We start from the raw sequence: 14,052 nt of genomic DNA, 5'->3' as shown, positions 1-14,052 counted from the left end.
GTTTTCACTGGGGGTAAAAAAAAAAAAAACAACACAAAAACTCTGGCTCTGTACAAGATCTTCTGGCCTCTGGGGCATGAAGAATCATAGACTATATTTAAAGGATGGACATAGCTTCAAGTCAGAATTCTTTCTAATGATCAGGAGGGGACGAGACAGCTGTTTGCATGGATTAGCGGTGTGTAGATCGATACTTAAACATTGATTCCACCAATAACAGATATTTATATTCTGGAATTGATTTTCATTCTTTTTTTTTTGCAATTTGGAGTGAATTTGTAGATTATGATTCACAAGAACAAAATGAAAGTAATGATATTATTGGGATCGCCTAAATCGTCACCTGCGTGTAGCACTTTGCTAAATTTTGGAAAGTGACTTACATCTAGGCTTAGGCTTTGTGTTGATGTATAAGTGGTGGGAATTCTCCGCATCCTTAAAACTATGAAATCCCATTTATTAGAATTGTAGAGCTTTTAAAATGATTATATTGGGTAGGTGTCATTAAATATACAGCCTACTTGCAGTAAAACAGACATTGTAGGCTTTAAAAAATAACAAATTCAACTTAAAATATTTCATATGTAAGATAGATAATAACATGTATTAATAAAATGTTCCTCAGCTTTATTATTATTATTATTATTGTTAATCATTCATATTAATTTTTGATTGTTAATTGAATATTGTAAACTGTAGGTGTTGAGTTTTCAGGGTTTTTTTTGTTTGTTTGTTCTTCATAATTAAACAATAAGAACAAGTAGTCTGATGTCTTGTATTCATTATAAAGGTATAATTGGAAATACACTACTTTTTGTTTTGATTTTCCAAACACATTAAGTTTATTATCCTTATTTAGTACCGGAATTTTATTTGGTATCGAAAAGAAAATCAGTGGCATTGCACATCATTAGCATAGACCCTCGAACCTCTTGATCCAAATCTTTTTATTTGGGTTTTGTTTTTGTTTTTTTAAATAAATCAATGTAAAACAATTTAATAAATACAATTAAAAGTAAAAATAATTAAAAGGTAAACAGTTTGCTGATTATAGACTCAGTTGCTAATTTAAAATCTTACTGGAAACTACATGATGTTGATTTTGCAAATTTTTCCCAATTAAAGTCAAACAAGAGGATAAAGCAGCGTGTGCTCTGCTGACATAGCTACCTTATGGCTGAGAGGTTCCTCCTGAATCGTTGTGCAGCGTCCTTTAGTTTATCAGTCAGGTCCACGCCTCCCTCATCATGTCCAGGTTCAAAATACCAAAATGGCTTCAAAGCACGACCTCGCAAACTACTGAGACTACGTCCATCTTTAATAAACAATCTATGGAAAGAATAAGACTGAAAGAATTCAAGCTAACCACTAGTTTAGCAGGCTAATGGCTAATCTGGCTAATCTAAATTTTATGCTCTAATCCAAGCCGACATCACACTTAAGTGTCTCAGTTTTCTAGCTGATTAAAGTAGATGGCAGTAAATCTAGAAAAAGACCTCTGGAGCAGGGGTGGGCAACTCCAGGCCTCGAGGGCCGGTGTCCTGCAGATTTTAGATGTGTCCTTGATCCAACACAGTTGATTCAAATGGCTAAACCACCTCAACATGTCTTGCAGTTCTCCAGAGGCCCGGTAATGAACTAATCATTGGATTCAGGTGTGCTGACCCAGAGTGATATCTAAAACCTGCAGGACACCGGCCCTCGAGGCCTGGAGTTGCCCATCCCTGTTCTAGAGGAATGTGCGAGAGCCTGTTTTCCAAAGCTTTAAACATCTCAATCCACCCGCCTCCCACTATTAGTGCCATCTCATCCCAACCTTGATCATAAAGTCCCATCACTGCCCAGGGCTTGTTTGCCCATTTAATAATGCACACTTACAAATGAAAATTAGTATCTTCTTTCAGTTTTTTTGTTTCGTTTTTGTTTCTTTGCTCTACATTCCCTTCATTTTCCAGCTTGTATTCTTTCTCTTTTTGTACTGAAATCCTTTCGCTTCGAGCTACAAGCAGTTTTTCTGCTCTCATACTGCTCTGCCTGCAGATTTCTGTGTTTTAGTGTTGTTAGCACAGCTTTTTCCCCCCTTTTATTGTTGTCAAAATCATTATGACTTGTAAAAGGCTATAATTTACTGCCTATAGTGAAAATTCTTGTTTTGCTGAAATGCCTCGCACAGCAGTGATAATGAAGTGTTTCTTTGTTCCCAATCAGGTTTGCTGTTGCATTTACTGACAAACTGAAAGAAGAGGCAGAGTTATTTTTGGTATGATTATGCGCTTATGTTTTTTGATACACTGACTGAAGTAATTCGTGGTTCAGTTGAGTCGAGCACATTTTAGGCTATCTCTCTGAGGACCGCTGATAGTGTTGCATTGGGTTGAACACATGAAATTTAGTGACAAAAGGGAGAAAAGAAGAATTACTATTTTCCCTCATCTCTGCACATCTAACCAGAAGTTGTAAATTCTGGATTGATAGTTGCAGAAAGTTACAAAAAATGCCCCCTCCCCCAGTGGGAGGAGGGATGGGCTTTCAGGTGGGGCTGTCCAGCCATTTGACATGCAGTTTAAACTTTGACGCATGATGGTTACACATGCAGATATCACTTTTTTCACACATGCCCTATGTTTGGCCGCAGTTCATGTATTTCAATTCCCCCAGATTCTTACTCTGTCTGCTTAATTGCAGCTTATAATAAGAGAGAAAGTTTTTGTTTACATTTTTACAGCACATCTGCAGACGGCAGGAGAATGACAGCGTCAATAAATACAGCAGAAGGGCTCTGACTATACAAACACAATATCCTGCCCTGTCCCGTAATAGTCTGGCATTAAAACAATATTACAGTGTTTTATTTTCAGATTAGATTCCAGCCATAGGCTGCAGATTGAGGCAAGTGGAGTGCTTTATCTCTGCCATTTAGTGCTGACAGCTGGTAGACAGGACAGGCACTGAGAGGCATCGCCAAGCTTTTTATTGCGACAGAAAACACACATAGCGGATGGATCTGGTGTGATAACATCCAGTCAATTTCTTTCCCGTCCCCTCTGATTTATTTTGCGGCACCCGCATTATCTTAGCGACTGCTTTCCTGAGTCTCTTTTTAAAGTTAGTACTCTGTTTAAATATGCTTAGAACACAAAGAGCTTTAAATGGCTGTCCCTATTGTCGGACATAAAAAAAAGAGAGAAGCACAGTTGGTGATAATCAAATGTAATTTCTATAAACAAACGCTGCCAATAATTGCTGATTGCGTTCTGTTAGCTGTTTTAACCACTTCTTTTTTATTTTTTTCCTCTGAAGGTGTCCCAAAGCAGCAAAATCTACGTCCAGCCTCAAGGTAAGTTCTGCAGGATGGACATCCTCGCCTGATGCTGTGCATCCTTGACTCACCATTGAAGTGTTGCACTAATCAGCTTTGACATTTTCCCTCCATTATCAGACTTTCTGCAGTACAGAGTTGTGTTTGCTCTTGCCATTGGCCACCGTACCATGTAGGACAGCCCAAATCTCTCTTCCATGTTGTTTACCACCGGTATCCTTGTTTGGCAAATAGTGTCCCTTCATAGATTAGACAAGAGCCCCCGGGCCAGCTGCATGGCTGAGCCCAAACCAGTGAAAGCTTAATTTTCAGGCTTGTCCCCAGAGAGTGATCATGCTGAAGTGCTTTTTACACAGAACACAAAAATTGTATTTTGGATCACTGATAATTTGGAGCACTTTGCACTATTTTTTATGAAGTTCACTATGGCTGTCTCTGTGTTTATATTACAGGCATCCAGACAGACGTTACTGAGAAATTCTGCTGGACTGAATTCCTGAGGAGCTCAGGTACTATTAGTGCTTCAGGTTGTCATCATTCCAGGTACACTTTGCAAAATGTGTAATTGACAGTGGAAGATTTCTTTTTAGATGGTCTTTTTTATATATATTTTGTTTGATGATGGTGGAAAATCAGTTATTTATCCAAAGTGATAAAAAATATTATTATTTCTTGTAATGGAAGGCCTTAAAGAAAATATTGAAATTATGTTCACAGTAGTGTGCAGAAGTCTTGAGCTACCCCTCATTTCTTTAGGGAAATGTGAAGTAGGTGTAGCAATTTATTGAAACGTGTGCATATATGGAAATATTATAATATACAGTAAAGTATAAAGCAATTACAGAGTTCATACAATTCTTATAAGCTTGAAAGTCAACGTTTGGTGTCACTACCTTAATTCTTCAAGTCTGAACTCTCTCAAGCTATCTTGGAAATTCTTTAAGTATCCTTTGGCTTCTTGAAGGACATTCAAAGCTTTTCTTTGGATGTTTCTGCTTTTTCTTTTGTTTGTTACAAATATGATCCCAAGCTGCTTCAATAATGTTGGGGGTCGAAGCTCTGGGGAGCTTAATCCAGTGAGTTTTCCTTATCCAGGTATGCTTTTAATGCATTGGCAGTGCTTTCCAGATGGTGTCGTGTGGCATGACTGATCAAAATCTGTGTTTATAATTCCATCGATTTTAAGGAGATCCCCAACACCTCTGGGTGAAATGCAGCCGCAAACCATGACAGAGCCTCCACTGTGTTTTACAGATGGCTGTAGACACGCACTGTTGTACGCTGCCTCTCTCCTACCTCCTCTAAATGTATTGACAATAATTAATCAAAAATGTCATATTTGGGTTTATCATTCCAATAGACCCTTTGCCATTGATTTTCAGTTGCGTTCTTGTGTAATTTTCTCCTTGTTTCCATTCCTTATAAATGGCTTCTTGTCAGCCAGCCTTCAACTGACACCATTTCTGATGAGGCTTCAATGAACAGTAAATTACCAGATGCATCTCTGGTAGGTATGACCTCTCTCAGGTCATACCTCTGGTCTTTACTGGATTTTTTAAAAATGTCTTTTTGAAAGCTAAACATCTGCTGAAGATTGTTTTTTAGTTCTGCCACTTGTTCTTTTGTGTTCCACTTGTCCAGTTTCCTCAAATTGTTTAAGGACACACTGCAAACCATACTGAGATATGCCGAGTTGTCAGCTAACAGCACTTTGCAAATCACATTGTTGGTGCAAAAATAGTATTTTATGCCTGTCAAACTGTGTTATCTTTGACATGTAGATTCAACTAAAGATAAGTTAGCAAATTATATGTTTTTGCGTCAGTTTGCTGTAAACAGAAAGGTTAAAGATTCAATTTCAAATTTGTCTAAGCTAAGTTATCTGTTATGTGCCGAAACAACACTGTTTTATCCCTTGAGTTGGGGACCTTTTTTATGCTTGAGTGATTCATAAGTTGGGGTTATGTGGCTTAACAACTTAACAACAACTTCAGAAAGCCTGGAGAGCTATTGCTGAAAAGCACTTTAAAAAATTACAAATCTGGCTTCTTGGAAGCAAAATATAAAGGACTGAGGGATAACGAATAGTTATGTCTATAACTTCTGTTCCCTGAAGGAGAGGAACAAGGTACAACACATAAGTATGGGATATCACGCCCTCGCGTGTCGTGGCTGAAGAAACCTTTATTCACGGCTTTAAGGCAGATGACGTATGATGACACGCGCACGGCCCCGCCTGCACATATAGCCGCTGTCATCACAGTCATCCCTCAGTTCGATAGCCGCTCTTCACCGAGCCAAACTGCTCAGTGGGGCCACCTTGTGTTGTACCTCGTTCCTCTCCTTCAGTGAACAGAAGTTATAGACATAACTATTCGTTCCCTTTCAGTCGATTCACTCGGTACAACACATAAGTATGGGCAGTGTTGGGGAGTAACGGAATACATGTACCGCCGTTACGTATTTAAAATACAAAATATGAGTAACTGTATTCCGTTACAGTTACCGTTTAAAAAGGTGGTATTCAGAATACAGTTACTTTGTTGAAATAAATGGATTACACTGCGGTACTTTCCTGTTTCATTTTGTCGCGGGTCAGGACTGTTTGGGTTTTGTTTGACAGCTACGTTCTGTTGTTCCAGGCGGCAGCGTTACGGTTGCCATGGTTACAGGGCGACGCTCTCTCTCTCTGCGACTGTGTGTTTCCTGGGTGAGAGAGCGCCTGTTGTTGTTGTTGTGCTAAGCTAACAGGCGGAATGCTACAAGCATAGCTCTAAAGAATGGAGCATCATGGGCAGTGTAGTCCGTGTTGCAGGGAGAATGGACTGCCATACACGTTATGGGTCTGTGAGCACGAGGAGGGAGAAAAAGGAAAAGTATGAGCTGTCATGGAGCAGAAACGGGAGCTGGAAGCATGTAAATATAATAATAACCACTTCAGCCAAGAAGAGTGCCTGACGAGCCCAGTTGTAAGTAAGCTATTAAGACTCGACTGTACGCTGTGTTCGTATTTTCCTCCGAAAACAATAAGTTCTGTTGGAGCAGCCTTTCAACGCCTCTCTCTGTCTCTCGCAAGAAAAGTTGACCCACACAACAAAGTAAAGCTAGTTTTCGGCTACAAGCCGACACGGACCCCGCTGTATTAGTCAGAGGTCCCTTTACTACAGTTCGGAGTCGCGGACCTTCAGTAATAGTAATAAATCACACAGCAATAGTACATTCACGTTGTTGTAAAAAGCATGATAATATATTAAGTAATCCAAAGTATTCAGAATACGTTACTGTCATTGAGTAACGTAACGGAATACGTTACAGAATACATTTTGGGGCATGTATTCTGTATTCTGTAATGGAATACATTTTAAAAGTAACCTTCCCAACACTGAGTATGTGACATACACTCAACAAAAATATAAACGCAACACCTTTGTTACTGCTCCCATTCCCCATGGGATGGACGTAGAGACCTAAAATTCATTCCAGATACACAATATAACCATCCCTCCCAAACAGTGGTCACAAATCAGTCCAAATGTGTGGTAGTGGGCACATCTGCCATATTGAGATAATCCATCCCACCTCACAGGTGTGCCACATCAGGATGCTGATCTGACATCATGAGTAGTGCACAGGTGTACCTCAGACTGCCCACAACAAAAGGCCACCCTGGAATGTGCAGTTTTGTCTCACAGCAAAATGCCACAGATGCCACAAGCAATGAGGGAGCGTGCAATTGGCATGCTGACAGCAGGAATGTCAACCAGATCTGTCGCCCATGCATTGAATGTTCATTTCTCAACCATAAGCCGTCTCCACAGGCGTTTCAGAGAATATGGCAGCACATCCAACCGGCCTCACAACCGCAGACCTCGTGTAACCACACCAGCCCAGGACCTCCACATCCAGCAGGTTCACCTCCAAGATCGTCTGAGACCAGCCACCCAGACAGCTGCTGGAACAATTGGTTTGCACAACCAAACAATTTCTGCACAAACTGTCAGAAACCGTCTCAGGGACGCTCAACTGCATGCCCGTCTTGACCTGACTCCAGCTCGTCGCCGTAACAGACTTGTGTGGGCAAATGCTCACATTCGATGACGTCTGGCACGTTGGAGAGGTGTGCGCTTCACGGATGAATCATGGTTCACATTGTTCAGGGCAGATGGCAGCTGAGAATGTCCCAGTTCTTGCATGGCCAGCATACTCACCGGACATGTCACCCATTGAGCATGTTCGGGATGTGCTTGACCGGCGTATACGACAGCGTGTACCAGTTCCCACGAATATCCAACAACCTCGCACAGCCATTGAAGTGGAGTGGACCAACATTCCACAGGCCACAATTGACAATCTGATAGACTCCATGCGACGATGTGTTGCACTGCATGAGGCAAATGGTGGTCACACCAGATACTGACCGGTTCTGGGTCCCCAGACCCCCAATAGCGCAAAAAACTGCACATTCCAGGGTGGCCTTTTGTTGTGGGCAGTCTGAGGTACACCTGTGCACTACTCATGATGTCAGATCAGCATCCTGATGTGGCACACCTGTGAGGTGGGATGGATTATCTCAATATGGCAGATGTGCCCACTACCACACATTTGGACTGATTTGTGACCACTGTTTGGGAGGGATGGTTATATTGTGTATCTGGAATGAATTTTAGGTCTCTACGTCCATCCCATGGGGAATGGGAGCAGTAACAAAGGTGTTGCGTTTATATTTTTGTTGAGTGTATATACACGCCCTGCAGAGCAGCCACCGAACCGGAATCGGACCACCACGTCCTTAGTGAGTGGTAGACCCAGCAGAAAGGACAGCATGAGCCACCGAAGGGGCTGTAACGTCCAACCGATAAAACAGCACAAAAGTGTGCGGTGATGCCCAACTAGCTGCCGCACAAATATCAGCTACAGGTAGGGCTGCTCGATTATGGCAAAAATTATAATCATGATTATTTTCACTGAAATTGAGATCTCGATTATTTGACGATATTTATTTAACCCTTTAAGACCTACTATAGAACCACCCATATGGAAAAGAAATAGTAAAAACTTATATGTGATTACTCATGAAAGTGGCCACTTTCTCATTACTTTCATACATTGTTTTAGTAAGTATCCAAAACATACAAGTTTCATTATATAATTTTTCAAGGGATCTTATATCTGTTTTCACTCTTATATGCTTTTCATACAAGTTTCACACAAGACAGATACAAACTTTATAAGATTTATATATAACTTTTCCATATGGGCAAGTCCGCCAGAGCTTATATTATTTTTTTACATGTTGTAGTGCCAGTTGTGGGAGCATTTCAAGTTGCTATACATCAATACAACTGTTATAGCCCATATTTTAATAATATGTATGCATTAAGTCCATAGTAACTACATTAATTGCAAAAAAGTGTAATAAATTGCAAAAAAATAGAAAATCGTTTTTGTTTTTTTTACATATATTTCCACTTGGAGAAATTTAAGAGGTTTATCCCTCAAAACTTTAAATACAAAAAAGTTGCAAAAAATAGTTTACAACAACAGGAAATTTATTTTGAGTGTCTTCATAGTTTTATTTTGGAGATACAGCAATTTTTATATACTGCAGGAAAAACAAAGAAACAATCCTATGATGTAAATTTGCAAAGAAAACAGCATGTGCATCAAAATAAACTATTTCCAGCTGTGCAATTCGAGTTCTAAGCATCCCAGAAACTATTCAAAGAAGTCAAACATGACTTATAAAAACACCAGTATAGGCTTATAAGGCCTACAAGTAAAAAACTACATTTTTCGCGAAAATGATGTCATTTCCTGTTTCGGGCAGGAAATGGCGGACATGCGATAGTTCGCGCTGACGTCTGTTTCAATGTGGGAAGTGTTACGAACAGCTGATCGGATCGGCAAAGCGTGTTTCTGGAATATTATGTTTTTGTTCCTGCAAGCGCTTTTTATGCAATTTTTGCAAAGCTTTATGTGGAAGGAAACCGTGACCGAGGACAAGCTGATGGCATAAGATGTAAGTTTTATATGCAAAAATTATTGCGCTAGCTTACATGGTTCCGGTTCTACAGGGATTTAAAAATAGTTACACAAAACGGAGCGTGCCGCTCTGACCGGCTTTAAAGGGTTAACAATAACAATGTATTGAATAATGACTTTAAAAAATAATATAAAATAGTGTGCAAATACTGATAACAGTGCAAATGTTTGCAATGTAAAAAATAAATGAAAAATGTAAACATCTATGTTTAGTGAACTTTGCAGTGTTGCTCCGTGGTGCAGGTACGACACTGTAGCAAAGTTTACACACTATGTCTACTTGATCCACGTCTGACTCCGCGAACCCATAAGGTTTCCACACCACTTAAATTTTTTTTTACCTCTCTTTTCAACCAACGGCAGTCACGCTCCTCTCCAAATAACTTCTGCTTAGCTTTCCGAGCTTCCCTCGGGTCCTCTTAATTGTTGTGACGCGTGTTCGAAATGCAGAGAGGTGCGCTCGATTTGCCACACGGAGCAGCGCCAGAGTAAAGCATGAGGGAGGTGCTAATAATCGGCACATTCATTTTTAATGATCGTTGAAAGCCCAGATCGTAATCGTGATTAAAATTTGATTAATTGAGCAGCCCTAGCTACAGGCACCCCTTTAAAAAGAGCCCATGAGGTTGCCATCCCCCTGGTGGAATGAGCTCTCACCCGGTGGGGCAAAGCAAGACCTCTGGTGCCGTATGCCAGTGAGATAGCTTCTATGATCCAGTGGGACAGCCTCTGTATGGACAGAGCTCTACCTCTATTTGGATTAGCGAAGCAGACAAACAGCTGGTCACATAAACGCACATTCTGAGTGCGCTCAATGTAGGTGCGTAGCACACGCACTGGACAAAGAGAATGCATCCTCCTCTGCTGCTCAGATGCAAAAGGAGGGGAGCAAAAGCTCAGCAACTCAAACTCCATTGAGCTATAAGATGCAGTCATGATCTTGGGAAAATAGGCAGCATTTGGACGCAATACAACCTTGTGGCCATCAGGAGAGAACTGTGTGCAGGAGGGATGCACAGACAGCGCATGAATTTCACCCACTCGCTTTGCCGAAGCCAAAGCGAGAAGTAATGCAGTCTTATATGAAAGAAATTTCATATCCACAGACTCAATGGGTTCAAACGGGGGGCTACAAAGGGCCTCCAGCACCAAAGACAAGTCCTAAGCAGGGACACTGGACTTAAGCACGGGCCTCAGCCAGCAAACTCCTTTCAGAAAACGTATGGCGAGGGGATGTGCACCTAGTGTCACCCCGTCAAAGCCAATATGACAAGCAGATATAGCTGCTAAATAAACCTTAATTGTCAAAAATGAAAGGCCCTTATCCAGCAGCTCCTGCAGTAATGTCAAAACCATCCACAGTAGAGCACTGAATCAGAATCAGAATACTTTATTGATCCCTGGGAGAGTGTGGCGGTCCTGGCACCATTGCTTGAAGGCTCACCATTTGTAAGCGTACAAGCCTCTAGTAGATGAGGCCCTAGCACTCTGAATTGTCGCTATCACACTAGGTGGCAAACCCTTAGAAATCAAGTTTAACCTCTCAGCAGGTAAGCATGAAGGCACCACAGATCTGGGCGCGGATGAAACACTTCTCCTCACGCCTGAGAGAGGAGATCCCTGCGGAGAGGAAGCTGCCAAGGACTCGCTGCTAGCAGGCTGATTATCTCTGCATACCACGACCTTGTGGGCCACCAAGGGGCCACTAGAATCAGAGAGAGGGAATGCCGACGCACTCTCTCTACAACTGGAGATATCATTTACTCTGGGGGAAATGCATACAGGAGCACGTCTGGCCATTGGTGCGCTAGCGCGTTCAAGCCCAAGGGTGCATCGTGGTCGATTATGGAGAAGAACAGGGGGCAGTGAGTATTTACCCTGGAAGCAAAAAGATCTATTTGTGCCTTGCCAAATAGATCCAAAATCTGAGCCACTATTAAAGGGTGTAACCTCCATTCTCTCACCAGAGGACCCCCCTGGAGAGAAGGTCCGGCCCCAGGTTCAGGTGGCCCAGAACATGGGTGGCTCTTAGAGACAGAAAATGAACACTGCACCATAACAGCAGAAAGCGAGACAACTTCAACAGGGGGAGAAAACGTGTTCCTCCCTGCCCCTTTATGTAAGACACCACTGTTGAATTGTCCGTCCTGACTAAGACATGCTGGCCCTCCAGGACTGGACGGAAATGTTTTAGAGCTAAGAACACTGCTAACAGCTCTAAGTGGTTGATATGCAGCTGGCGCTGGGCTGCGAACCAGATCCCTCTCACTGATGCACCCTCGCACAGCGCTCCCCACCTTCTTAGGGAAGCATCTGTGGACACCACCTTGCGAAACAACACCCTCCCAATCCGAGAGCCCTGATGCAGCAGCCTGGGCTCCCTCCAAGGACGGTGAGCTAGCATGCAAGACGCAGTTACCGGCAGCCTCCTCCGGAGGTGACGGGATGCACACAAACAGTGAGAGAGAGTCCAGCGTTTCAACGCTCTCATTTTTAACAGTCCAAGTGGCACTATGGTGATCATAGATGAAATCATGCCCAACAAGCTTAATATCATCTGGAAACGCAGTCTGCATCCCAGCTGAAACTGAGCGAGGCAGCGTAGGCTAAGATGCGGATGCCTCTCTCTCTGAGGGGCGCTAGCGCTGCCTCGGCACATTTTGTAAAGGTGCGAGGAGCGAGCAACAGCCCGAACGGCAGCACTAGGTATTCGTAGGCTACGCCCTCGAATGCAAACCTCAGAAACTGCCTGTGTTTCAGGTGTATAGCCACATGAAAATAAGCATCTGTTAGATCGATTGTTGCAAACCAATCTCCCGGGCTGACTGCATTCAAGAGCTGTCTGAGTGTTAACATCTTGAACCTGTACGTTCGTAGATACGTGTTCAAGACTCGCAGGTCGAGGATGTGATGAAGCCCTCCCTCTTTTTTCGGCACAACAAAATAACGGCTGTACCAACCTTTGTCTGTCTCCGAAGCGGGGACCACTCATATTGCTCTTTTCTGGAATAGCGCCTTTATTTTCTCTCTCAGTATCATGGCCGCCTCGGTGTTGACAGTCGTGTTTACGACTCTTTGGAAACGAGGCGGCTTGACCCAGAACTGCAACTGGTAACCCATGGCAACGGTTCGCAGCACCCACGGAGAGGTGCCAGCGGGCTGTCATCAGGCACCAGCGATCCGAGCTCCGCCAGGCACATTGCCTGGTACGTCTGGAGCATGGTGACGGAGCTCATGGCACGAGCAGTGCCAGCCTGAGCCCGATAAATCTTCTCCAGCTGCGAATCAGAGAATCTGCAGTGCTTGGACGGCAGAGTTGCGGGGCCGCCGACAACATGGTTATGGGACGGGGCCAGATAAGCAGCCAGAGATGGCTCCATAGGGAGTGGGTTAGCTAAGCCAGCCCCCTCGGCGCCGTCCAATTCCATGTACTGTCCATAGCCGGGCACAGTGACGGGGGTAGACAGAGGTTTGTCCCATGATGCTGTTAGCTCGCAGAGAAAGTCTGGGAACGTAGGAAGGCAGTTTTTGGCCATTGCGGGCTCCGGTGGGAGGAAAAAACCCGCGAATCGCGACGGCTTCTGTCGGAGGAGAGGACCAGCTTCTCAGCAGCACGGCGAAACAGGGAGAAAAGAGAGGTGTCATCGTGGCCGACGGGCGCAGCAGCGGTGGCACATTGGGCCGACAATGAGCTCTCCTGCTCATCCTCCGACAAACCATGGATTTCCAGGCTGTCCAGCACGTCATCGTCTTCCTGCATGGTTCCGGCTCGTCATCAGCTAACCCGTCAACATATTCCATGTGGTCAGCCCAGCTAATTGCGGGGGACATCGACCGGATGAAGCCGGGGCTCCAGACTCGGAAAGGAGAGGGTCATGCCGTGCGACAGCCAAGCGTCCCAGCACTTTTTCCACAAACGTCACCCGTCTTTCCATGGTCGAGCGCCGGAGCTGGCGGCAAAACGCACAGGCTTCGGGCTCGCGTTGACGATCCCCAGGCAGACAGGGCAGGCATCGTGCTGGTCGCTCTCATGCAAAGAGAAACCGCATCCCTGAGGACGGGGCGAACAGAAGATTTCTGCTTTGCTCGCTTCGGTTTGGAATCCATTCCAAAACGCAAAGCAAAACGCTGCACAGGAAAAACTTGACATTAGCGCTCCGCGGGCAACCTACACACCAACTGCGCGGTGGAGGCTAAAACCAACAGGGGCAGTTAAGCTAAGTTCAAGTCGGCAGACAACGGAGCTAACTAGCAGCAGCTAGCTAGCCCAACTCACCAGAGGTGTTCTCAGCGAGGTGAAGAGCGTAAGAACTGAGGGATGACTGTGATGACAGCGGCTATATGTGCAGGCGGGGCCGTGCGCATGTCATCACACGTCATCTGCCTTAAAGGCGTGAATAAAGGTTTCTTCAGCCAGGACACGCAAGGGCGCGATATCCCATACCTATGTGTTGTACTGAGTGAATCAACTGAAAGGGAACTTGCGACTTTTCCACAGTACTGTGTTTTTCTGCTGTGCTTAACTTTCTATTGTATTATTTATTATTTTTTTGTTGGTGTTTTTATATTGGATACGTATTCACAAAAGTGTTAATATGCCTGCTTCATAAACCAGCTTTAGTGGTGTTGTCTTCACCATCTATACATAAGCATGTAATATTTTGCAAGCATTTGCAACATTGTATACAAGC

The 14,052-nt window shown here is 43.6% G+C and overlaps 1 protein-coding gene across 1 annotated transcript in view; it reads left to right on the top strand.

The window, feature by feature from the left end:
- glt1d1 (glycosyltransferase 1 domain containing 1) overlaps positions 1-14,052 on the top strand; it is a 37,385-nt gene that overhangs the window by 3,550 nt on the left and 19,783 nt on the right. Inside the window, exons 4-6 of the mRNA XM_085367140.1 lie at positions 2,209-2,260; positions 3,301-3,337; positions 3,772-3,828. Coding sequence (XP_085223266.1) covers positions 2,209-2,260; positions 3,301-3,337; positions 3,772-3,828 — 146 coding nt within the window. The remainder of the gene's footprint in view (positions 1-2,208; positions 2,261-3,300; positions 3,338-3,771; positions 3,829-14,052) is intronic.

This window comes from Diplotaxodon limnothrissa, linkage group LG12 (genome assembly GCF_057381915.1).
Source record: "Diplotaxodon limnothrissa isolate DT_005_m linkage group LG12, D_limnothrissa_male_GT1.1, whole genome shotgun sequence".
In the NCBI taxonomy this organism is placed as follows: domain Eukaryota; kingdom Metazoa; phylum Chordata; class Actinopteri; order Cichliformes; family Cichlidae; genus Diplotaxodon; species Diplotaxodon limnothrissa.
This window is presented reverse-complemented; position numbering and strand designations above follow the sequence as displayed.